This window comes from Panthera leo, chromosome D4, assembly GCF_018350215.1.
Source record: "Panthera leo isolate Ple1 chromosome D4, P.leo_Ple1_pat1.1, whole genome shotgun sequence".
NCBI lineage: Eukaryota > Metazoa > Chordata > Mammalia > Carnivora > Felidae > Panthera > Panthera leo.
In genome coordinates, this window is record NC_056691.1 from 90,883,550 (window position 1) to 90,909,549 (window position 26,000).

The window sequence follows — 26,000 nt, forward strand, 5'->3', positions numbered from 1 at the left end:
ACTCCGCTTCTCCTGGTCAGGGCGCTGCCCCCTCCTCTTCACCTCACGCACAGCCGGCCCTGCACACACGCGTGCACACACACGCACGCACACCTCCCCTGCTAAGAAGCACGCACATCCGGGAAGACCCCTCTCTCCTTTCTCGTAGTACAGTCAAGTGCGCTGGGGCCCAGACAGGAGAGGGGACCCTGGCAATGGCAGCTGAGAGCCGCTGAGGACAGAGGCACGGCCAGGCCCTAACTCACTTCCCAGAGTTTCCCAACCTTCTTCCTAAAACACCCCCGAGACCCCAAGACGCTGTGTAAGTGACCGGGGTGAATGCAGGGAGGGGCTCATAAGCCCACTCTAGCTTCTCTGCACATCATAACTGTGTGTCACTCTCCCAGGAAGACGCACCTGACAAACCCCGGGGCCTCCGCAGAGCCCCCCTGTGAGAGGCCCACCCCCAGCCCGGGCTCCAACCTCGGGCAGAGCCGTGCTCCCCCCACCCCTGCACGCTCCCAGCCCTCCGCCTCCCTCCACCTCCAGGGCCAAGGACAGGCTTTTCCCAGACTCCCCACCCCCGCCCCTAAGCCCCGGGCCCCACCACCCCACAGCCTCCACCCAGACCACGTGACAAGAGGAGACACGGAGCTCATGACCTCTCCCGACACCCCTCCTCCACGGCGACCCGGGCAGCCACCTCCCAGAACTAGGGCACTCTCTCCGAGACCAGCGGCGGGCGAAAGCCGCTCCCGGACGCAGGCCCAGCGGTCAAGCCAAACGCTTCCACCTGCTTTGTCTCAGAGGTGGCGTGCGGCCTGTCCCCACATCCCGTGGCTTCGCCCACCCACAGCCCCTCCTTCCCCAGCTGCACCCTTGCCAACCAATGACAGCACTGCCTGCGTTTCCCGGCGGTTCCAGCCCGGACCCCCCCACCCCGAGGGGACGGGCAGGCGGCTACTCACCCGATCTCCATCATCTCCCGGAGGTCCTGGCGGGCCAGAAGGACCAGGGTCACCCTAGGACGTCAAGCAGGGTCAGCATTAGGCACTCGGAACAGTCACCCCCAGCCGTCTCAAATGCCCGTCCGTCTTTCTGCGATTCTGAGACCAGAAGCCCCGAGCCCGCTGAAGACTCCAGAGTGACAGGAGGTGGTTTTGGGGACTGGTGTCGGGAGGCAGGTTCGCTCGACCGGCTCCCACGGGCAGGCGGCGCCCTCGGACTCTGCAGGCTGGTGGGAGAGGGTCTGAGCGACCCCCTGCCAGCTTCTCCGTGGGAAGCGGGGCACCAGCCCCGGCCCCACAGGGTCCCCAAGGAAGGGCTGCCGCCCCCGACCGTGAGCGTCCTGAGGGTCGGCGCTGGTCCACCTCCCGCCTCTCGCAGCTCTGGGCCTCGCGTGCAGTCGGTGCCTAATATGCACTCATCCGTCAAACGGATGGGCCCGGCGGCTGCCCTCGTCCCAGTCTCCACATCGTGGCTGGAGAACGCAGACGACGCGCCTTGATAACCACTATGTCATTCCTCAACGGGCCGCGGGGCGCGTTGGATAAACCCTCCCGACACCGTCCCCAAGCGCGTGTGCTGGTGTGTGTGCACGCACACGTGCCTGCGTGTGCCCTCGCTGTGCCGGAGTCCGAAAGAGACACGCTTTGCTTCAAAGAGAACAGGTGAGGCAGAAAACGTCCGAGGAGCAGCAAAGAGCCGTCCCATGGAGGCGGCCCGCGCAGGAGGGAAGCAGGGGGCTCCGGGCCACGGCACGCACCCTGGCCCCACCCCAGGAGCTGCCACCAGCTCCCGGAATCTCTGCCTGAGTGGCGCAGAGGGTCCCCGGCAGCGAAACGGTGGCCAACCGGGCTTTCTGGAACCACGGCGGGCCCCAGTGAGAGCAGATTTCTCTAAGGAAGGGCCCTCCCCTCCCCTTCCACGCGCCTCGGGTACGGGAGGCCGGACGGGCTCGCTCACTGTAAGCGGCCCATGAGAAACCCACTCTCTCTGGACTGACTTTCCGCAAGGACATCGCGTTGGCACTGGTTTCTGGGAGTTTCTTTTGTGACCACTCCGGAAAGGCGGGGTCCCAGCCCCACACGAGAGATCCCAGGCCTTCCGGAAGGGTCTCCCAAGAAACACCTCCACCCTCTGCACAGAAGCCATCGGGACCTCTGTGCCGGTGACGCGCACGTGGGGAACACTTACCCGGTGGCCCTTCTCCCCCGGCAGTCCAGCCAGGCCGTCGAAGCCGCGGTCGCCCTGTGAGGAACAGAGGGGCCTGCTCAGGGGCGCCACTGCACACAGCTTGGCCGCCCTTCCTCGGGCCGCGGTTCGGGCAGCATCCGCGCACCCCGGGCCCCAGAACCTCCGCGTGTGGCGGCCACCGGCCTCCGTTCGCCACAAATTCCGCTGTCGGCTCTGTGTTTCCGCGGCCCTTTTCCCCCAAACACCAACAAAGGCTACAAACACAGAGCTGACTTTTGTCCTAGGGCCACAGGCTCTGAGCCTCGATGTCCCACGAGTGCCTGTCTCGCTCACCGCTACACCCTCAGCGCCCGGCACGGCCGGGCACACTCGTCACCAACGGGGGCCCCCTGGCGCCCCGGGCCACCCCGGGCTGCCTCCTGGAGTCGGGGCGCACAGCCCTGCCTCGCGGACGTTGTAAAGCACGTGGGGGAGGTCAAGAGCATGCTAGTTCAGGCTTAAGATGCCTCTGTTGTTGGAAGAAGTCCACTTTGTGCGGGAGAGACTCAAGAAGGCCCTTCTTCCCTCCTGTCGCTCGGGCGACTCGAGACCAAAGCCTCCTCCCCTGAGCTCCGGTCGCGCGAGGAGCACCCGAGCTCATCCGCACCAGCTACTAGGTGAACAGGCGTCTCGGCCGCCGGCGGGTGCGGTGACCCATTCTCCACCCCCTCCAGGTAACGCGGGAGAAAGGCGCCGTGCACGGCCCCGGACGGCGCTCCAGAGCTGGGAAAGGAAGGGCCGGCCGAGAACAGGGGTGGGGGCTCCACACCAACGCGGGGGGCGGAGGGGTGGCCACACTGCAGATTCCGTTCACGCGCACACGTGACCGACCCCACGTCCGCTCACACACAACGTCTACTCGCTCCCTGCGATGCGGGGGAGCAAACGCCCCAAAACTGGTCGAGAAGGCTCCCCGTCTCGTGCACCTGGCATTCCTCGCGTCAGCCCCCACGTGCGTGCTCTTGCCGTCTGTCCGTTCACGGACGGCTGGCAGAGCTGAGATTCCACGCGCCCCCCTCCCCCAATGCTCGCCACCTGCTCAGAGGGACCCATCTGCCCCCTAAGCAAACCAGCTGCAGTTGCCATGCTGGTTTGTGACATTCACCCCGGCAGCCCTGGTCCTCGACCGCCTGGAACCCGGCCGAGACACGGACCCAAGCGGAACCTCCCCCGCCCCCAAGGTCCCCCCGAGATGAGCACGAACGTCATGACTCGTTACTTGTCACCGCAGTGACCTTCGCCGCACCGCCGCCATGTTGGCCGTGCCATCAACACGGTGACGGCGACCGCGGCCGCGTGCAGGACGTCAGGAGGCGGCGAGCGTAGCCTACCTTCGGGCCCGTTTGCCCCGGCATCCCTCTTGCTCCGTCGCTCCCAGCTCGGCCCTGGAACACAGGAGGGAAACTGTCACCGGGGTCTGGGAGTCGTGGCCTCCTGCGACGCGAAGCAGAGTCACACGGCCCCGCGTGGCCAGGCTGGTCCGGAGGACCCCGACCGGGCTCCCGGGGCTGCTGCGTGCCTCTCACGTGACTCCAGTCTTTCTGAGCCTCGCCGTCTGAAATGCCAGATGGGGAAAATGCCAGTCGCCTGTGTCCGGGATGAGACCAGGCTGCGAGACAGCGGCCAGGCAGCTCTGTGAGTCTGCGGGACTGTGGGTCTAGGGCTCCGGAGAGAGTGTGCCCGGGGAAGCAATCCACAGCCCGCTTCCCTTGCACCGTTCGGAAGCCAGATTACGGACAGGAGGGTCACAGAAAGGAGGCCCCTAGGGCCAGTCCAATTGGCTACCAAAGGAACGGAGCCCCACAGTGGCGGCTTGTGTCACTAAAGCCACACGGCTGCCCACCGTTAGCAAGACGCTCATCCGTGGAGGCCACTCCTGGGGCCGTTACTTCCAGCCATTTCCAGGAAAGTGACAAGGACAAGCCCACGGTCCCCAACCGACTGGCCACGGGGCTGAAGGGTCGGGCCCACTACCAAGGCCCCAGGGTCACCCTGGGAGAGCCCCGCCAGGCTTGAGGCTGCCTGGACAGGGCCAGGGCCAGATGCCGCCCTGCTAACGAGGAAATGTCAGCCCGCTGGGAATAAAGACCTGGCCCAGAAGAACGCCTTCTCTCCTCCCCTCGTCCCGCGTGCACCTGATCAAACGAGGCCCTCACCGCCGAGCACAGAGAGCATTTGGAAAGCGACAGCTTTCGGCCTCAAAGTACAGGGGAGACAGTTAGGGCAGCAGCAGAGAAGAGAGAAGCCGGGGACCCGGGTGGACCCCAAGGAGCTGGTCTGTCTCACCCGGGGTTCAAGTTTACACGGAGCTGCGGGGATGAAAATTCCCGTCAGGAAAGGCGCCCAAGCAACGCGGCTCTGGGGCAAAACGCCGAAGCCAGGCCGGGCAAACGGAGACACGGGTGGGGCCCCCGCCCTCCGCAGTTGTCCACACCCTCCGGAGTCAAGGGAGATTGGTCAGAACGGTTCGCGTGATCTCCCGGCAGGACGTGCAGTGGCTCCCGACCACCAGCACCCCGGCTCCGGACATAAGGCCCAGTGAGCCTTTCGTGTTCTCAATGCTCGCGCCCAAAGGGCCGCGGAAGTTGCTTTAATTCAAAATGTTTGTTAGGGGCGCCTGGGGGGCTCAGTGGGTGAAGCCTCCAACCCTGGCTCGGGTCACGATCTCACGGTTCGAGGGCTCGAGCCCCGCGTGGGGCTCTGTGCCGACAGCTCGGAGCCTGGAGCCTGCTTCGGATTCTGTGTCTCCCTCTCTCTCTGCCCTTCCCTTGCTGTTCGTTCTCGTTCTCTCTCTCTCTCTCTCTCTCTCTCTCTCTCTCTCTCCCCCCCCCCGTCTCTCAAAAATGAATACATGTAAAAAAAAAAATGTTTGTTAAACTACATCAGGGGGCACGTGGGTGGCTCAGCCAGTTGAGCGTCCGACTTTGGCTCATGATCTCGCTCATGGTCATGATCTTGCAGTCTGTGTGTTTGAGCCCCGCGTCGGGCTCTGTGCTAACAGCTCGGAGCCTGGAGCCTGCTACGGATTCTGTGTCTCCCTCTCTCTCTCTGCCCCTCGCCCCCCCCCCCGCCCCCCCACTCATGCTCTGTCTCTCTCTCTCTGTCAAAAAAAAACATTGAAAAAAAATAAAAAATAAAAATTAAAAAAACACATCAACAAGCTCAGGACGGAGGCCAGAGACCAGGTTGGCAGAGGCCCGCAAGGCACACCTGCCCCAGGACACACAGCACCCTCCGGCTCAGCTCGCGACCCCGGGGAAGGGGATCCGGCCGTGAAAAGCTGCCCTTCGACAGAGGGGAACCACCAACCGGGCTTCCGGCCCCGAGCCTGGCAGTGGGGGCACGGCAGACCCACCGCAGACTCCCGCCCCCGTGGGGACCAGCTGCGGCCCACTGAGCCACAACGCTTACCCTTCTTCCAGGCTTTCCGGCCGGGCCAGGAGGGCCCTGCACTCCTCGGGGACCCTGTCCGCAATCAGAGAGGGCAGAGTGTCAGGGGGCATCCGTGTTTTTCAGAGGCAAAAGCAAAGCCCTGAACCCCTGCTCCTCAACCCGGCCGGGGGCTCGCCGTCTCTCGAGCGGGCACCGCCGGGCAGGGCACAGGGTCTGCTGCCCCCCCGAGTGAGGGCCGCCCAGGGCACAGCCGGCGAGTTCCCCTGAAGGCAGCGGCTGTTTCTGTCCCTCAAAGCTGCGCACAGAGCCACAGATCCCTGCCGCTTCCTTAAAGAAATGCAGCTCTGCCCCCCGACATGCCTGTGGGCACCACCCCCCATAAGCAGGACACGCCCCTTCAAGCAGCAAGGGCGAGGTGCCCACGTACCTGAGGCCCCATGTCTCCCGGCTCGCCCTTCAGACCTCCGCTCCCCGGAGGGCCCTAGGGAGACACGGTCTGGGTTAGAAATGCTCATCAGACGGGAAGGGGGCGCCCCGTGGGGCAGGGCTCCCGCTGCGAACCAGCAAAGCTCACGGTCCACGGAGCCCAGCGTGCCTGCCCTGGACAGAGCCTGGGGGCTGAGCAGGACCTTTCCAGTTGTTTGGATCTCCTCTGAGTTTTGAACCAAATTCTGGACAGTGGGGCTTACGGCACGAGAGCCGGAAAGCCCAACACAGAGTCTGCTTCTCTCTCCAGGATGAAGGTGACAGTGGTCTGGCACGTTCCGCAGCTCAGGGCAGCGTGCGGGCACCCTCACGACGAGGCAGGAGCCCCAGACGGAGGGGAGCAGCCCCGAGCCAGCATGGCCGAGGAAGGTGCTGAATGCAGACCGGGGGGGCAGAGAGCCAAGGTGCCCCCTAGGGAACGGGGGTGGGGGGTTAAATTCTCCGTCTCCTTGCAAACTGCAAAGGCCGCAGGCACTCCCAGGGGCTCCTGTTTGCGGGCCCTGAGCGTGCCCGGGCACACACCACACACAGCTTGTGCGGCTGGGGAGGGGAGGGCTGGGGATCCGGGTCTGTCCGTCCCCCCATCTCACCGAAGTGCTCTTGACTTTGGAAACAGAACCGTCAAGAGTTGACGACAGCCCGGAAAGAAAGAGGCTCAGAGCTCCCTGGGTCGTGAGGCAAAATGACAGCAGAGCTGGTGCGGCGGGCTGCCCAGCCCCCAGGCCACCACAGCCCCCCAAGCCCCTGCCCAAGGCCCCCAGTCCCGCTGGGGTACCACTGACAAAATGAGTGGTTGATGAGAGCTTAAAGTGTGCTCTCTCTGGGTGAGCTGAGGATGTCCCCCACCCACCACGCTCCCCCTCCGTCCCTCACGTAGGACTCACCATGGGGCCGGGCCTCCCAGTCAGACCCATCGGGCCAGCTGGCCCCCTCAACGCCAGCTGCAAGGGAAAATGGGGCACACTGAGAAACGGCTAGGGTACTGGTCCTAACAGGTGGGGCTCAGCCGGGCAGGAAAGGCCCGACGGGGCGCACCAAGGACGGGGGCCTCTGCAGGAGGGGTCTCTGACGGAGCTCCAGGAACCTGGCACCTCAGCTCCTCTGGGACCTGTGAGCCAACACGAACGGAACGGAGGCCGTGCAGGTGGAACCCGGGGGTGGCCTGCCCCACGGTGGGGATGGGCGTCCCGCCCGCTTGGGTGCTGACCTCCTCCTTGTCCCCAGCCGGCCCTCGGCTCTGGCGGTCCCCCAGCCCCGCCCAGAGTGTGACCCCCCCCCCCACCCCCACCCCCGCCACAGCCCAGCTCGGCCTCCTTTCCCAAAAGGACCTCTCCTGCTTCTATCCTGTGACTCAGTTCCCCCTCCCCCGCACGATGCCATTTTCATTTTGGAAAAGATTCGTTCCAGTTATAAAACCTTGTAAGCCCACGACCCACTCGGCTTCCGTGAAAACACACAGCCAGGCAAGGCCCCGTCAGTAACTCCAGCCGCAGGCGCTGGGGTTTTTCACGCACCTCAGGGCATCACGTGGACAATTTATCCCACGGCAACAGCTCAACGCTCAAGCTGTCCTCTAATTATCCTCGCCCTGTGATCGCGAACATCACCTCCACGGTGCCAGAGCCACATAAATACCGCCCAAACGAGGGCTTACTTAGTAGTTTCCTGAGATGCCCCGTTACAGGTGATGTTCCACCGGATCACCCACCCGCCCGCCTCACGGAACCGGGGTTCACTCTGGTCACCGGCCGTCAGCAATCTGGAGCGTCATCAATCAAAACCTCGGCTCACTAACCAGCCGATTAGCAGAGAGCAGAGCCGTCAGGAAGCAAACGCTCCTCGGGACCCCCAGGCCGGGCGAGGGGCTTTGGGGCCCGCGGGTGCCGTCCCAGAGGCCCTTTCTCGGTCCCGCCCCATCACTGGGAGCCCTTCCAGGGGCGCACGGGGTCTGTCTCTCCATCCCCCGCGCCCAGCGGAGGGCAGCAGACGGCCCCGCACGTCCGTATCCGGGAACCTGGACCCTCAGCATACACAGAGAAGCCCTGAGACACCTCCCCGACCTTTCCCAGTGCTCGCCTGGGCCCCCAGACACTGGCGAGTGCACACTCACACATGTCCTGATCCCCCAGGAGGCGCGCCCCTCTCCCAGCCGTGTCCTGTCCCCTCCAGGTACCACGCATCACTTACCCGGGCCTGCTGCAGGATGGCCTGAGCCTGGGACTCCTGAGCCGACACCATGGGACCCTTGGAGCCAGCGTCACCTCCCCCTCCAAAGCGGAACTGCAGGCGTAAGACAGGGGGTCACCGAGGGTGCACCGGTATGGGTGCCCACGCTGGACCCCGGGGCCTCCCGGGTGACAGCGGAGCCTGGCGGGGGTGGGGAGGCCTCTGGTTGGACAGTGTCTGGCCCGAGCCCCCTCCCTGGACACGCTGCCCCAGCCCCGCCTGCCGGCTTCAGCCCTAGGGCCACCGGAAGACCCGCCCCGAGTCTGGAAAGACCTTTCTGACTTCCACGGCATCTCACTCTGAGACCCCACAGCCCCTATTTATTGCAAGAAAAAGCCAAGGGCTCAGTGCAAATGCCTGTGCTGAGGAGCCCTAGCTCCTGGCTGCACACAGGGTACCCTCAGCTGCACCTGGCCTCCTGGGTAGCACCAGGTCGCCAGCCAGAAGACTGACCTCTGGGCCAGCGGGCCCGGGCCTGGGCTCCCACAAGATCAAGGAGGGACCAGCGGGCAGCATGCCCGCTCGGGGGTCCCCGCAGGGATGGTGGGAGTCTGACAAGAGGAGCAGGCTTTCAGAGCCAGTGTCCCTGCACCTGAGGTGGGCCACTTGGGATCCTGGAAACACCCCAGGAGAGCCTATTTCTATGAGACAGTTGTCCCACATTGGAGTGGCCTGTGGCCAGGGGATGGTCCCCCTCAAACACAGAGCCCGGGGCCCCCTCTCCACCGAATTCTGAGCCCCAAATCCACCCACGCTGCCACCCACGCACCCTGCCGTGCACCCCACCACCCACCCCCACAAATGATACTCACGGGCAACATGAGCATGGTTCCAGGAGGGCCGGGCAGCCCATCAGCCCCTGGAAGGCCTGGGCGTCCAGGGGGACCCTGTGGACAGAGGGCCCGAGACAGCTGGGTCAGGATGCAACGGGGATGGGGCAGGGCTGTGTCCAGAGAAGGAGGGCGGAGCCGCAGCCCACGAGGAAACCCACAAGGCAAGCACAGGACCAGCAAGACCCCCGTGGCGCGGAATGTTCCAGAATCCAAGCACAGAGGAAAGGAGGGCCTGAGAGATGTGGGCTGAGGACGAGGAAAGGCTTCAGGGGGAGAGAAAGAGGAGGGAAGAGGTTCTGAGCCGGATCCACAGAGATGTGCAGGGAGAGGTGGGAGACCCAAGTGCGGGGGGCAGAGGGGCCACCCCGGGCGGCGGGCAGTCGGCCGAGCCAGGGCCCCCAGCAGCCAGGAGCGCCCCCTCCGGGCCTGCACACCGACTGGGCAGGCAGCCCAGGAGACCAAGGCCCACTTCCCCCATTTCCTCCGCCTGCCAGTGACCTGGCTCCCACGACGCTGCGTGTCTGTCGCTCAGACAGAAGGCGGTCGGGGTGACCGCTTCCCCTTGCTTGGACAGACACAAGGGACCCCAGTGAACGGGGGGACGTCCGTGGGACACAGACCCCTCTCGAGCAATCTCAAGAGCCCGTGTGTCCAGATGACATGGTGGCCCCCACACGTCCTATTAATCTGGTCCCCAAAGCAGGCTGCAGACAGACACCCCCCTATAGATTCTCTAGACTGACCCTGGCCGCTCCAGAACGCTACCAATGTGAAACGGACGAGACAGTTTATTAAAAAAAAAAACGTATTATCAGCCAGCCTCTTCACAAATCCTGGCAGATCCCCACCCAGCCTGAGGCAGAGGTCGTTCGCTGCTGAGCCCTCCGCCTCGGAGTCGGTCCCAAATCAAACCCCAATTTAAGACGTAGGGTCCGTGCCTCCCCGGCACGAGACACCAGCCACGTGGTGTCTCCGTGGCGTGCGTGGGCCTGTGTAGCACCGGAGGCCGGGGGCCCACTGGGGGCGGCCCCTCGTCCACTCTCCGCCTCCAGAGCCCCTCCTGCCATGCCCCCCACCCCTGCTCTTCCTGAGCCACGGTGCTGGGACCGCAGCCTTGGTGGGAAAGCCCTCACCCTCTCGACCGCAACCAGGATGATGCCAAGGAACGGGCAGAGAACGACCCGGGAACTGGGGGAAAGAGGGGCTTTGGAGGGAAAAGTGATGCCCCGCCCTCAAGAATCCACCCAAAGCTTTAAAACGTGAGTCTTGCAGAGCAACTAACCCACGACTGCTTGAAAAACTGTCCGCAAACCTTTGCCCCGTGCCCAGGTCTGCAACCTCGTCCCCTGAGCTGGAAGGCGGGGCTACATCAGAGGCACCTTCCCATTTCTCAGGACACTGACCCCGGGCCCCCAGTGTGGCTCACTCGGTTCCACAGCCCGCGTGGGACATCGAGGGACGCTCCGGCAAGCGGGCGGGGAGGTCGCGGGGACCCTGCGCGGCTCCAGCCGCCGGATTAGAAGTGAAGTAAGCAATGTCACCTTTCCTGTGTCACTTGATCGGCTGGCCCCCAAATCAGTGCCCTAACTGGCTCGGAGGAGAGGGTTGCCAAGCGGTGACATGGCAGGGCTCCAGTCACACCTACACGTAGACACAGGTGGCCACCTCCATGTTAAGAAGTCGCTGCTGTTTCACGGGGTATCTAAGAAGTTGCTGCTGTTTCACGGGGTTTCCGGAGGCCGTTGCTGGCCCTGCGTTTGCACAGAGATGAAGGCCAAGGGCACTCAGATCCTTGGCAAAGCCGCCGTCAGCCGCGGCCGCAGACCCAGTCCCGAAGCTGGGCCCGTGAGCCCTCCGCTCAGGGCCAGATGAGCCGCCCAGGGCCCGCCTCCGGGCTGCGGTGTGGGTGCAAACAGCACGCGGCAGCCCAAGCCGTTTTTCCTGAAAAGGGCAGCAGGGGAGGGGGGCCCCGAGGGCCAGAGAAGTCTTTACGCTGAGATATTTTTGCTTGGCTCTTAGACCTAGAAAAGGAGGGGACCGTGGCATGAATTCTCTAGATTCTCAGTAAGTGTGCCCTTCCTTCCTCCTTTTTAGGCCAGCGCCTGGGCAACTGGAGCTCGGGAGTGGCAGTAAAGCTCCGGCGGCCCCTTCCCGCGGCACATCTGAAAACTGGGGTCGGGAGCTGTGCCCACAGCTGGGGTCACAGCCTCGAGTGAAGCTGGCACATTTCTCCCTCACCCTGCTGACCCCACCTGCCCCAGCCAAGCCCGCCGCCCGGAGCGGGAGCAGGCACCGGGAGGAACGCCCGAGCTCTGCCCGTGGAGGCTTTCCGAGCCCCGGGAGGCTGGCAGAGCTGGACAGAGGCACTGAGATGTGCCCAGGACTGTTTCTAATTCCAGCCTGCCCCCTCTCAAAAGGAGCGTCCCAGCATGCTCCCTGATGTGAAAGTGGGTCCTTCTGGCCTCCGGGGGGCTCAAGGGATTAGCCACGTCTCACAGAGGGGGAATGTTCAAGCCACAGCAGGACAATGGCCCGCCACGCCCAGGGCAGGGCCGTGCCACCGTGGCTCGCGGCCCTGCGGCTTATGGGACACCTTCACGTCCAGAACGGAGGCCCTTTCCCACGGGAGCACCTCCCTCCCTGCAGAATCGGATGCGCTCAGTGCCCTCCGGGGAGGGAGCGGCGAGGGAGGCCCACGTCCATCTGTGACCGCGTCCTGTGTCCACGTGCAGAGACACCGGCCATGGGGAATTTGTGAATAATCAGGTGTGGTGGGTTGAATGGTGGCTCCACGGAAGACGCTTAGGAGCACTGGGAGAGAACAGATCCGCATGGCTGCCCCAGGAGGCGGGAGAGAACAGACCTGCCCTGCCAGCCTCACTCAGTCACACAGCCTCATACAATCCGCAACGGAACCTGCCTGTCAGGTGCCAGGGACCCAGCCTGGGTCCATTCCCCCGGCACTGGGCGTAAATCCTGCCCACCCGGGGGGGAAAGCGGTGGCACAGTGGGGTGCAGTCCCCAGGGTGGTACTGGGGACCCCACACGGCACCCGTGATGCACACTCTCTCGTGGGGGAGGCGGTACCGACCGCTGTTCCTTAGGGCAGGGCTTACGAACCTTGTAAGGCACAGAAAACACATCCAAGCAAAATCCCACGGGAAAGCCCGACCCTTGAAAGATAAGGAAGGGCGGGGGGGGGGGGGGGGGGGCGACCCTGCCGGGGGCACTGAGTGCATCCGATTCCGCAGGGAGGGAGGTGCCCCCGTGGGAAAGGGCCTCCGTTCTGGACATGAAGGGTCCTGAGAGGAAACCTGCATGTGGGATCCGGGCTCCCTGGGAGTGCTCAGCCCCGTGTGGGATCCACAGGGCCCTCGGGACACCCGGCTTTCTTGTCCCTCGTTTCCCTCTGAGCCTGAGGATGAAGTAGGGACCAGGACAGCTGGCCCAGATCAAGCCCGCCCCTGCCTTGCCTCCGCCTCGTGGCTTTCACAAGCTTTCCCTCGGCCCACCCGGGCCTGGCCGCCTGTCACCAAGGGGCGCTGGACGGGGTGATGGCTCAGGCCCCTTCTCACCTCTGACGCCGCCCAAGCGCAACAGCAGCTCGGTGGGGCTGACAGCCACCCAGTTAGGAAGACAGGCTCGACTAGTCCAGGCCACATAGGAAGTAATCAATAGTTGGTAACAGGAAGGGCTACAGAACCCCAGGATGGTGGAACTGGAGTGGGAGGGAGGGGAGGATCCTTCCAGATCACCCAGGGAAAACCTGTCACGTCCAGACAAGCAGATGGGGCCAAGCAGATAGGGGATCAGAACGTGCCACCCCAAAACGTGCCACTTTGCTCTGAGGACGATATCGGGCTGACGGTAACCGAGAATCAGCAAAAGTTCTCTGCCCTCCCCTCACCTGCCTTAAAGGAGCGCGTAAGTTTCCCTCTGGACAGATGGCACGAATCACCCACCACCCCGACCTGTACCAGGATGAGGACGCTCCTGATCACTGGAGACCGGGAGACCGAGCGCAGGCACGGAGAAAAGGCTGCACAAGCAGATCTTACTAAAACGACCCTGGCCTTCCATTCGTTTCCCCGTATGTTTCCTAGTCACTTTCCCACAATTTATCGCCCTTGGTCGAAATGGTACAGAAGCCCTCAAGTCCCTGTACGTGTAAAACCTAAAACAGTAATAAAAGCGTGTGCCTGTTCTCCTATCGATGCCGTCTTTTTGTCCGTTTAATTTATAGGCCCCCATCACCAAACATAAGAGGATGGAGGGAAACTTTTTCATTCTACACAGGGATTCTGAGTTCTCCCTGCTGGCAGGTGGCAGGGTAGGATCCCGACCCTGCATCCAGTGTTCTTTGCCAGCTGATCAGCTGCGTATCCGGGAGACGTGGGCACAGAGAGGATGCTGAGCTTTGAGCAGGGACAACTCCTTAGACAACGACGGCTTACGCAGGGCCCAGAGGGTGGGCAGTGCTCGGCTCCTGGAATCGGCTCCCCCTCCCCACTTGGAAAGGAACTGGGGAGGCCGAGTGGGCTGCAGATTTCCCTCTGACTCCAAGGACAGCATGCTTCAGAGGAGCGGGTCCCTCTGCCGACCCCATCCCCAGGCCCCGTGCTCCTGGATCCTGGCTTGAATTTAGAGACACCAGTTGCTTAAACCAACGACATCCCACCGGCAGCGGCCTTGGCTCCTCTAACAGAGCCGCTGGGTCAGGCATGGAGCACCAGTCACCAACGAGACCACCCACCCCTGGCACCGAGCCGGTTCGGCCCAAAGGCAGGGGCCAAGTGGGGAGGAGTCCTCAGTGCCAGACAGCGCGTAGAACTGGGTGATGGGCAGGTGGCGGGTGGAGGGACGGACACTCGCAGCAACACCGAGGCTGACCAAGGTCCATCAGCACCCGTGCACCCAGTGGATAGCGTCCCGTCCTGCATCTAACGGAGACGACAGCACCTGCCACGCCGTGTGGTCCCCCCTCACTGACGTCTGGGCTCAGGCACGCTTGTGGGTCCGTCTCACGACGGCCCCCGTGGGGGCAGTTGGTCATACAGATCTTTGGGGAAAGGGCCCCCAGAGCGAGCTGGGGGAGGGACAGCAGAACCCTATGGTCTGGTCCCGCGGCCAGGGCAGAGCAGTGGCCCCGTGTCTGGAGTCGTGCCGTGTGGCAGAGAGGAGGGGCCGCACGCGGCGAGGCCGGGGGGCGTGAGAAGGCCACCAGACGCCATCTTGTTTGGTGCCCATGCGATCGGTCCTCAGAGGCCACCCCGCCGCACAGAACGCGGCTAACCCCAACCCCCTCGGTCAGGGCTCACCTGCTCTGTCGGCGGGCACCCCCCACCACGTGCCCGGCACCGCTCCAGAGCCTGACCGCCAGACCCCCAAGGACTTCCTGCCGCGTGGCCTCGGAAGCAGACCCTAGCCGCCCCTCCACACGACCAGACGCAGCCACCGGGCCCCGTCCACGCGCCCTCCCTGCGCGTCAGGTCCACACTCTCTGGGCGGTGTGCCGGGCCCTGGGGACAGCCATCCATCAGGACACACACACGCTCCTGGTTTCTCCCGTCCACAACCTGGCCACCTGATAACTATCTGTGCCCACGTCGATATTCACGGGACCAGAAAGAAGAAAGGAGACAAGCCGGGCAAGAACCCCACGGCCGCAGTACCCCAAAACTCCACTAGGTGTCAGAGAGAAATTGTGGCTCAGCCTTCACCTCAAGGGCAGCGACCTGGGGACACGTCCCTTTGCTCTGGGGACCTCAGGATACATCCCTTTGACGGAGGAGGGGGGAGAGCAGGGGGGAAGGACATGTCCCTTGGACTGGGGGCGGGGGGGGGGGGACTCCTGGACGGGTCCCTGTGACTGGGGAGGATCCTGGGACATGTTCCTTTGACCGAGGGAGACCCTAGAACGAGTCCCTTTGACCCGGGGCAAGCCCTCCTATTCAGTAGCTTGGTTTCCAACAAGGAAGACAGAGTGCGGGGAAATCAAGGCCCAAGAAGCTCACGTACTAAGGAAGAACGGATGTAGGTCCCGATCCCAAGTGACGTGGACGACACATGGACAGCCTGACATCGCAGGCCACAGGGCCCTCTGTGAGCTGGTCACAGCAGCCTCAGTGGGACTCAGGCCTGGCACACTCTTGCCCTTGCAGGTGCCATCTGCCCCAGGCTCGGGGCTGGGCAGCACTCGAGCTCCCTAAATTTCCGAAGACGGACGCAATGAGGGGGTGGCGGGAGGGGTGAGGGGGCCAGGGGCAGTTTGGGGAAGAAAGCCGATATACCCGTGCACATGTGAGGACAAGGCCAGCCACAGAGCGGAAAGGCACACGGACCAGCCCACAGAGCGTGTGGTCCCAAGGAGCGGAGTCACCCCTTACCCTTTCTCCAGGGTCACCCACTTGGCCAGTGGGTCCCATCGTTCCCGGAGGTCCTGGGAGACCCTGAAATTAAAACCAAAATCAGGACAGAATTCAAAGATACAGTCGCAGGGCAACACCCCATTCCCGCCTTGCTTCAGGGGAGGGTGGGGGTGGGCCAGGGCAGCGCTGGGCCCCGGGGGGTCTGCAGAGGTGGGTGCCCCCTCTTTTCCATCCAGGACCTTCAAGGGGTGCCACTGACCCCGCACCCCCAAGCACCTCCCACAGGCCCGGGAAATTAAACACGACACTCACTGCGGGGCCTTCGGGGCCCGGCGGCCCCTCCATAAGCATGCCCTGGAAAAGACAGGAGACAGCGTCTGAGACCCCAGGACCCCGTCTCTCCTGAGATCGCAGCACGGGTCCGGACCCCCGGCAGGGTGACCCCGTGAGGGTCACAGACCTGGGCCTTGGAGTGCATGCCCACCAGGGCCCAGAGCAAGGAGGGGACGTGGCCAAGACCGTGGGACCCACAGCCACCTTCTTCCCAAGCCCCTCACCCTGCCGCTAGGCCCCCTGCCTGACGGCCTTTACGGCCAAGTGGGGACAAGGCCTCCTGCCCCCCGCCCCCGTCAGCCTGGGCCCCAGAGAGGCCCGATGCGTAGCAGAGGGGGTCAGAAGACAGAGCTCCCTGGCCCGGGTCGTGCCCCCCACTCCTGGGCATCTGCTTCCAGCCCCTTCCCAGGGCAGGACCCTCCTCCCGCAGGACGAGGGAGAGCTGTCAATGCCCGGGCCGGGCAGCCCCAGCTCCCCCTGTGTCTCTTCCCACTCCAGGGGGCTCCGAGGCAGTGCACAGCCTTGTAGGAGGGAAGGGATCTCCTGCCCCCTGCGGGAGGAGGTCTCCTGCCCCCTGTGAGAACACAGGGGGCATAGTATCTGGGGGTCCCGGGACCAGCAGGCTTCAGCCACACTTGGGGGGCCGGCGACACACACAGCCACGCCCCCCCCCCCCCCGCCGCTGATTCTTGAGACTGCCAGGACAAGGGTCAGGGAGCCGGATGTCCCTGGCCCCCCGGGGCAGACCTTGCACCCCTGCTCCCCCAGACCAAAGAGAGTGCGGACTGCTTCCCCACCCCGGGAGGTGGCGTGTGCCTCTGTGCCGGGACTCTGCTTCCACGGTGACCAGTGGCCTTGAGAGACCTGGGGGGGGGGGGGGGGGGGGGGTCTCCCAGGGGGAGGACGGGGCACGCCCCGCCGAGGCTCGCAGACCCGCGCAGGCGAGGTCCTCCGACCCCCCAGCCTCCCCGCCGGGGCTCCCCGGTCACTGCCAACACGTGTTTACACAGATGTGCGCTCAGAGGACTATTTGTGCTTGAGATATACACAGCAGTTCATCCAAATAGCTTTCGAATTTCCTCCTCTGACAAAGGCAGCTGAGAAGGCTCAGAAACCGGGCTGGGGTCAAGCGAGAGACCTCTGGCCCCGGCTGGGCCCGGGGCCCGCAGCCGTCTTCCCAGACACGCCGGCCGTTGTTCTTGGGGAGCTGGGGTGCTGCTGGCCACAGATCTCACGGGAGCCTGGGCGGGGAAGGAGGCCGCAGGCCGGGGCGAAGGGGCCCAGCACAGGGAGCCCAGACTGCCCACCAAGGGAACGAGGAAGGCTTCGTGGATGGGGGAGAGCAGTGGCCTTCCCGCGGGGCCCTAGCCGGGTCCGCGCCCCACCAGGGTGCAGGCACCGGTCTCAGAATTCGGCAGGGAGAGTCCCCGCGAGTGACGGGCTCAGCCTCCGCCCAGCTCAGGACAACTCTGAGTGCGGGGGCGTCCCCCCCCTTACACAGCACAGAACAGAGCCTCCGAGGGACGTCCACCGGGTAACACAGGACACGGAGTCTGGGGACTGGTCCCTGGAGGCCCAGGCCAGCCAGGAGCCGATAAACCGGAGTCCCCCGAGCTGAGAGGATTTCTGCCTTTCAAGGGGCCCCCGACCCCGCCGTAACGTGTGGATCCGAGGGGAAACGGCAGCCGTGTCCCTGGCTTGGAGGGAGCCAGGGAGCTGGTTCCAAGAGCCCCTGTGACATGAGTCCACCTCCCCAGAGGCAGGGCGCTGGGGCAGGGCGGGGAGAGCGGAAACAGGGGCCACCCCGCCCTCTGCGGTCAGCGGTCAGCTGTGAGACCCACGTCGGCCGGCTCCCAGGACTCGGCCATCTGTTTACAGAGCTAAGACTTTGAGAGCATCTCTGGGTTGAGAAACTGCGACTGTTTACACAGTGTCCCTGGGGGACCGGCGAGGCCCCTGTGGACACGTGGAACCGACTGGGGACTGGGAAGGACACAGCGCTGGGGCCAGAGGAGGGAGCCCTCCCCTAACTGTGCCCAGATGCCTCGGTTTCCCTCACTTTGCGTAGACACGCTGTCTGTGTGGGACCATCTCTCCTCTGTCAGCCCCTCGTCTGCACCCCCCGCCCCCCAGCAGCTCACCGCCAGGCGACCCATCTGGCAGCTGCGAGCAGACAGGAAGCTCACCCGGAAGGTACCAGCCTGGCCTCTCCCCAGGCCTCCCCGGAGCCCAGGCACCTACCTGCCCTGGGGCCCCACGTTCTTCCCAGGCAGGACAGCCTGCCTGCCTCCGAGGCCATGCGGACCCCACAAAAGGCACCCCAAGTCAAGAGCGGATGCACTCGGGGACCAGACTGTCTGGGCACATGTGCAGTCAGTGAGATCAGCTCAGCGACGCTGCCAGCTCACCTCTGGCCGGGGCGGCCCGTAATGACCGCGGCAAACCCACTGTCCTCTTGGGGAGCCCCCACCCAGGCCACCCACGGCACTGCGCTCCCCCCAGCCCACCTTTCCCCTGGGCCTGGTGTCGGGATCTTTCGTGTTGCTGAGCGGGAGGCCGCCTGGCACTGGTGCACCTCCGCACCTTCCCCTGCACCGCCACCCCCCACCCCCAGATAAGCCCTCCTTGGACCCGCAGGGGGTACTGGAAGAGGGTGTTGTCAGCCTGAGAAAAGCATGTGCGTCCAGCGGCCACGGCCCAGTGGGACGGACAGGCCCCATCCCCGGGGCAGGCCCGGAGGGAAAACACACAGCCCCGGGGGACGGCCTTTGCCATCATCCAGCTGCTTCCGCAGGCCGGGCAGGGAGCCAAGCCGGAGGGCTCTGCCCTAATTGCCCGCTGGGGGCTCCACCCCAGAGACGGGCCACGTCCCGCCTGCCCTAGCCACGGGGCTTCGGGTCCCTCTGGGGGAGACCAGTGGTTGAGGTTCTAAAAGCACCAGAGGAGAGAGGCCACAAAACTCCCCGTCCCAGGAATCCGAGGTCGTGAGGCCCTGGGAGCCCCGACGTCCCGTCCCAGGCCCAGCCACCGGGAACCACGTTCTGGCGGCAGAAGCCTTAGCCCAGCTCCCCCTTGTGACCAGCCTCGGTGCAGGACATCGGCCTTCCCCTCCGGCACACGGACGACGTGGCAGGGTGGACCTCGGCCAGCCCCTCCCCGTTGTCGTGTCCACGGCCGCTGCCCGGCCCACACGCCGTGGCCACCACACGCGGCCGCAGGGCCCGCCCCAGCAGGCTGACCACGTGGCGGCCTGTCCGCCCAGGGGTCAGGGCCTGAGCTCGGCAGCTCTCAGACCACCGGGGGGCCCCTGGCGCCCCCGGCAGAGGACCCGGCAGCAGGGAGCGGCCGCTGCGCCCCCGGGACCACCCCCCCCCCAGCCCCTCATTCCATCACAGCCCTGTACTTGCTGCCCGTGACCCCAGCCTGGTAGAGCAAAGTTCATCAAAGTCCCTGCACGCGGCTTCACCAGTTGCCGCAAGCTGACCCCAGGCGGTGGCAGTGCCGGCCTTGGAGCGGCAGAGTCCGTGGCTGAACCCCTGCACTGCCCGGCCCGGCCCGAGGGGCCCCGCCAATCCCCTGACCCCTCCAGCGGCTTCTCTCCTCCCCACGGGTTCTGAGTCCCTCTCCTCAAGGTGCTGGAGGCTGGCATGGAGTGAGGCGCTCAGACCGCACGTGCTCAGCGCAGAGGTCTCGCCAGCTGGAATCCCAGGCTCCTCGGTCAAGGTCTAGAACATTCCCCCGCCTGAGGCCCTTTCCTCCAGCTTCCGCCCCAAGCACATGAGGCGTCCACGAGGGGCCCCGTGGGTCGGGCCGTGTCCTGCATGATCCACACGACCCACCACCCCCACCGACTTCAGAGAGGGGACGAGAAAGCGTCCTTACTGGTTCGATGATGGCAGGCTCTCCCTTCTGGCCCTTCTCTCCTCGGGGTCCTTCGATCTGGGTTCACGGAACACGGGGGGGCAGAGAATGAGGCAGAGAAGGGAAAGGGAGGCCCGACCTCACGGGATCCCAATGGCTCACGGCCGGCCGGCCCCAGCCCCGAAGCTGCGGGCGGGAAGGAGCCCCTCAGCCCTGCAGCCCTCACCCCTTCGTAGATGGTGTCCTGGTTGGCGGGCATGCCCGGCCCTATCTCCGACGGGGACACCGTGGGGTCGTAGTAGGGGTCGTAGTAGGTATCGTCCAGGTTCCTGATGGTTTCTTCCGTAAACTCGCCTTCCAAGTCATCTTCCGGAGGCGGAGCAGGCTGGGAGGGAGGGGAAGCGGGGGGTCACCGGAGGACGGCAGGGACGGGGGCCTCCCAGGAGCTCGGTCGAACGTGCTGGGGCAGGCAAGTCACACATCCTCTCCTCCCACCACAGGGAAACGTCACCCCAAGCCCCACAGCACCCCATGGCAAGCTAAGGCCGCACCGGGATCGGCACGCCGTGGGGAGGCGGGTGGTGTTGGGGGCTCCGCCCCAGGGCCTCGCGGTCTGGGGGTAACATGCCTCCCATCCCATCCCATGGACGGGGGGGTTTGGACCCCTCAGAACGCAGGCATCTGCTCAAGGCCGTCAAGACTCAGGCTCCATGCGATGCACTTACTGCGCACTGCACCAACATCCCCCCCGCACCGGCCCCCGACCCTACAACTCGCCTACAGCGCCTGGACCCGTCGTGCCACCTCCTGAATGAGGACAGGGATCGGGAGGCAACGAAACCGCCCAGGGTCAGCGGACAGGCCTCAAGCCCGGTCTGCCCGGCGGGAAAGCCCTCGGTGGCAGCCGGCACCACCTGCCCTCGTGCCTCCTCCTGGTCCAGACCCCCAGCTCATGCTCCTGCCCTGCCCGGCCCCCTCAGGCCCCAGACAGGGACGCTGCAAACACGCACATCCCCATCCGTCCCCACGGGAACCCCAAGATACCAGGCAGACGGGGCTCATTCCGCCCATCTGCAGATAAAAACAGACGATGGTGTCACAGGCTCAGCACGTCAGGGGCCCCTAACCCGGGGGCCGAGGAGCAGGGAGCCAGTCCGGGACCCCCGAGGTCAGAAGCGGAGGAAAGAGGGAGCCCCGAGCCCTCATCCAGCCCCCCCTCCCTCCCCCCTGCACCAGGCCCGCTTGCAAGGGAAGCAATTACATTGGAGGCGTTGGCCGTGCTGGTCGTGCTGGTGGGAACCTCGGCCCCTGCGCCGTGATCAGGGGGCAGGTCGGGATTCTCGAAGCCCTCGTAGTTCAGGTCCTCATACGGGGCGGGCGTGTAGTAGTCCTCGCTGGGCATGTAGTCATAGACCCCGAAGCCGGGGTCGTCCTCCTTCCCGGCCCCCTCGCTGGTGTCGGGCACTGAGGGGGCTGCCGTGGGGGCTGTGGTCTGCTCCTGAGAGCGGGGAACGGAGCGGGAGTCAGGGAGGCGGGGGGCCCAGGGGAGTGCTGTCCGTGGCCTAAAACCCCTGATCCTGCACTTGAGAAGGGCAAACTGTATCTCCAGGTTTAAACGTTTTTTTTTTTTAAGTTTATTTCTTTTGAGAGAGAGAGAGAGAGAGAGAGAGAGAAAGACAGCAGGGGAGGGGCAGAGAGACAGGGAGAGAGAGAATCCCAAGCAGGCTCCACGCTGCCAGCACGGAGCCCAATGCGGGGCTTGAACCCACGAAGCCCCAAGATCATAACCTGAACCGAAACCAAGAGTCGGATGCCCACCCCACTGGCCACCCAGGTGCCCCTGTATCTCCGGCTTTAAAAGGAAGACGCCAGACTCAAAGCAACGTGCCCCTTCACACCTCTGTCTGCTGTCCACACGCCATGGTGGAAAGCCCTCTGCCCAGCCTCCCCCGCAGCACAATGCACAGAAGGTCACTCAGTCACCCGGTCACTGGTCCCCTGCCGAGCGTCCACCCGCCACCTTCCGGCGGCCACGGTGCCCTCCCGCCCCCCAGGGCCCCGTGGCCTGCAGCGCCCAGACCTCGGCAATCTCTGTGGTCTCTCTAGCAGCTTCCACGGGCTTGTTGGTGGGGGCGGGCTCCTTGCCCGGGTCCTCTGTGTCCTCGTAGTAGGGGTACTCGTAGTAGTACGCGTCACCTTCCCCTTCTCCTTCTGGGTACTGAGAGAAAATTGGGGCCGTGTGAGGAAGGCGGGCCCCACGAGGAGCCACGCTGCTCTCCTCACCATCCAGGTTCAGCCAGGAACAGCGGGCACCGGAGAGTCGTGCCCCACTCCGGGTGCGAACCCGCCTGCGGCCCCGAACCAGCTTCCGCCCCCTCCAGCTCCTTGGACAGCAGAGTCAGCCCCGTGAGAAGCACAAGGGAGGACATGGGGGCCCCAGGTCCCCTTCAAAGAAAGTCGAGTCCTAAAAGGTACAGACGTGCTGACGCTTTGGGACCAAGGGTCTGGACAGCCGGTCAAACTGTGGCGTCTTGTGACAACGCTGCTGTCACTCAGGATCCCCTGCCCTCTGCTGAGGCCCCAAACCATAGCGACAGGGAAGGTGTCACCCTCAAAACTGGGGAAGGAGTCCGGCCAGAAGGCCTCAAAGACCTGCCTGGGCCATGGGACCTCAGCCTCACGAGGGACACCCTTCCTCTTCTGACTGGTCGCCACAGAAGGAGGCCAGAGGACTAATGAGAACAGGTTGAACACGACAGAAGACGTGAGTCACCCGTGACCAGGAGGTGGGAGGATCTCCACTCGGAAAAGGTGGGGAGAACGCCAAGTAGGCTTAAGCAAGGTGCTGCCGACGCGGGGCGGGTGGGTGAGCAGGATTCCACAGACCACGAGCCTCTGACTCTCGCCCAGTGGGTTTATTTTGAACACTGGTCCCCCGGCTTTTGTGTCCCTCCACCCCTGCCGGCCTGCCTGCCCTGCCCCCCACCAAGGGGCCTGCCTACAGCCCTGCCATGAACCAACGGGGCCAACTCACATATTCATCCGGGTTGGGATCCTGTGACTGGGGGGTGTCGGGGACCGCGGTGTCACAGTCTGGGCTGTAGTGCTCACAGTGATCGTAAGCCGCCCGATGGTCGGAGACAAAGAGCAGCTGCTGGATGTCACCCTGGAAAAGGACAAAAGCCCTTGAATAAGTGGCGCACCAGGGACTCACATGGGGATCCGGGAGGCCAGCCTGACACCCTGAGGTGGTGAGCAGCCCAGACAAATCTTGGGAGGAGCTTGTCTTCAGGACCAGCCTTCCTTTCAGGAAGATGCCCTCGAATCACCACTCAAGCTAGGATGGCCAGCCTATCCAACCATGCATCTAATCCATCCACCCACCCATCTATCCACCCATCTAACCATCCATTCATCCATCTACCCATCCACCCACTCATTCTTCCATCCATCCATCCATCCATCCATCCATCCATCCATCCATCCACCCATCCACCCACCCACTCATCCATCCATTCATCCACCCACCCATCCATCCATCCATCTACCCATCTACCCATCAATCCATCCATCCATCCATCCATCCACCCACCCACCCACCTATCCATCCATCTATCCATCCACCCATCTTCCCTCTACCCATCTACCCACTCATCCATGCATCCATCCATCCATCTATCCATCCACCCATCTTCCCTCTACCCATCTACCCACTCATCCATGCATCCATCCATCCATCCACCCACCCATCCATCCATCCATCCACCCATCTATCCAGCCAGCCAGACAGCCAGCCACCCTTCCAACCATCCATCCATCCATCCATCCATCCATCCATCCATCCATACATACACCCATCCAAGCATCCACCCACCCATCCATCTGCCCATCTACCCATCCACCCACCCATCCATCCATCTACCCATCTACCCACCCATCTATCCATCCACCCATCTTCCCTCTACACATCTACCCACTCATCCAACCATCCATCCATCCATCCATCCATCCATCCATCCATCCACCCACCCACCCATCTATCCATCCATCCATCTATCCATCCAACCATCCATCCATCCATCCATCCACCCACCCACCCATCTATCCATCCATCCATCTATCCATCCACCCATCCACCCACTCATTCTTCCATCCATCCATCCATCCATCCATCCATCCATCCATCCATCCACCCATCCACCCACCCACTCATCCATCCACTCATCCATCCATTCATCCACCTACCCATCCATCCATCTACCCATCTACCTATCCATCCATCCATCTGTCCATCCACCCACCCACCCATCTATCCATCCATCCATCCATCCATCCATCCACCCACCCATCTATCCATCCACCCATCTTCCCTCTACGCATCTACCCACTCACCCAACCATCCATCCATCCATCCATACATCCATCCACCCACCCACCCATCTATCCATCCATCCATCTATCCATCCACCCATCCACCCACTCATCCACCCATCCACCCACCCATCCATCCACCCATCCACCCACCCATCCATCCACCCACCCACCCACTCATTCCATCCATCCACCCACCCACCCATCCATCCATCTACCCACTCATCCTTGCACCCTTGTACCCACCCACCCATCACCCATCTAACCCATGCGTCCAGCCACCCACCCACTTCCATTTATCAGACACCTGTTGGGCACCTGCCAGGTACCAGCCATGTTCTCAGAGCTTTTGTGAACTGTGGGTGATAAACGCAAGCTGTAACTTCCACTCTAAATAGTGAGGGCTTGAGGATATGCTGCCTCCTTCCCTGTTACCCTTATGGTGGGGGAGTATTTTTAAAGAGGAAAATAACCTATGACCCAGAGATTCCAATCCTAGGAACTAAGGCAAGGCATGTAAACAATTCACCCATAAAGTATCGCAATAGGTATTCAAATAGGTCCACAGACACCCGTGCTCACAACAGCATTATTCACAATATCCAAGAGGTGGGAACCACCCAAAGGTCCATCAGCGCATGAATGGATAAACAAATTGTGGCCTGTCCATACACTGGGATATTATTCAGCTATGGAAGGGAATGAAGAACAGACCCATGCTACCACCTGGATAAGCCCACGCTGCCAACCACCGTTTGGCATTCTGGCTCATTGCCATGGCAGCCAAGAGTCCCACCATGCAAGCTAGGAAAAGCACGCAGTTCTATTTTATGCTGATCTCATCAAGATGTGTCAACAGCAGACAAACAAAAGGGAACAAGAACCATAGGTCTCATGAATGTTATCAAACATTTGATGTCCTCCTGGCAGAAGATCCTCGGGTCCCAACCAGATGGATATAAACTGATGTCATGATGATTTTATTAATGGCTAACGTACAGGTGATGTTTACTATAGGTCAGAGACGAGACAAAGAAACTGCGTGCTGTCACTCTTTTTGTGCCCACAAGAACCCTATGAATTATGTTCTATTAATTCCCATCTGAAGCTGAGAAACCCAAAGCCCTGAGGTCACCTGTCTGGCATCCACAGTCACACAGCAGGTGAGGTGGGGCCAGCTCAATGTAGCCTGCACAATATCAATCACTTGTACGACCTGCCTGGGCTCAAAAAGAGGAAAAGGAGTATGGACAAGCATGCCAAACGTTGGAACTATGTCAGTAGAGATGGTGCCCAAGAAAGAATAATTAGGGGCTGTGCCAGGTGTTGAGTTCCTTGGCCCAGAGCCCATCCTGCCGCATGCACATCTATCTATCTACACACTATCCCAATCCATCAATCATTCATCAACTGTATATCCATCCATCACCCACCCACCATCCACCATCTATCTGCCCTACATCCATCATCCATCCATCCACCCATCCATCTATACATCTACCCTCCATCCATCATCTATCCACCATACACCCGCCATCTAACATCCATCCATCCATCATCCATTCAATAGCAATTATCGAGAACCTACTAAGTGCCAGCCCCTCCCTGCATCACACACAGGGATGAAGCCGTGGCCCAGAACCACTGCCTGGCAGTGTCCACACTCTACCTAACACTTTGCACTTGCCTTATGCCCATGGGTAAGATCGCATGCACACCCAGACCGCGTATTCATCTGGTCGTCATTGATGCCTCTTACGTCCCACTGTCCCTTTCTAAAGACCTGAGACTAGCCCTGTTCCTGTACCCGCCCCCCCCCCCACTCTCCCATGGTCCAACTAAAGGCACGTTCTGCTCCTGAAGACAGAGCCATGAGTGAAGCAATAGAACACGTACCCATGAGCTTGACCCAAAG

General features: G+C 63.0%; 1 protein-coding gene across 2 annotated transcripts in view; it reads right to left on the reverse strand.

Annotated features, from left to right (window-relative positions):
* Positions 1–26,000, reverse strand: part of COL5A1 (collagen type V alpha 1 chain) — a 149,121-nt gene that overhangs the window by 65,557 nt on the left and 57,564 nt on the right. For both annotated transcript variants that reach the window (XM_042914277.1, XM_042914276.1), the window contains exons 5-19: positions 22,749–22,880; positions 21,795–21,932; positions 20,976–21,212; positions 19,941–20,099; positions 19,736–19,792; positions 15,833–15,874; positions 15,539–15,601; positions 9,132–9,206; positions 8,281–8,373; positions 6,978–7,034; positions 6,035–6,088; positions 5,626–5,679; positions 3,546–3,599; positions 2,176–2,229; positions 948–1,001 (exon numbers count right to left, since the gene is read on the reverse strand). In XM_042914277.1, the coding sequence (XP_042770211.1) occupies positions 948–1,001; positions 2,176–2,229; positions 3,546–3,599; positions 5,626–5,679; positions 6,035–6,088; positions 6,978–7,034; positions 8,281–8,373; positions 9,132–9,206; positions 15,539–15,601; positions 15,833–15,874; positions 19,736–19,792; positions 19,941–20,099; positions 20,976–21,212; positions 21,795–21,932; positions 22,749–22,880 (1,323 nt within the window). The remainder of the gene's footprint in view (positions 1–947; positions 1,002–2,175; positions 2,230–3,545; positions 3,600–5,625; positions 5,680–6,034; positions 6,089–6,977; positions 7,035–8,280; positions 8,374–9,131; positions 9,207–15,538; positions 15,602–15,832; positions 15,875–19,735; positions 19,793–19,940; positions 20,100–20,975; positions 21,213–21,794; positions 21,933–22,748; positions 22,881–26,000) is intronic.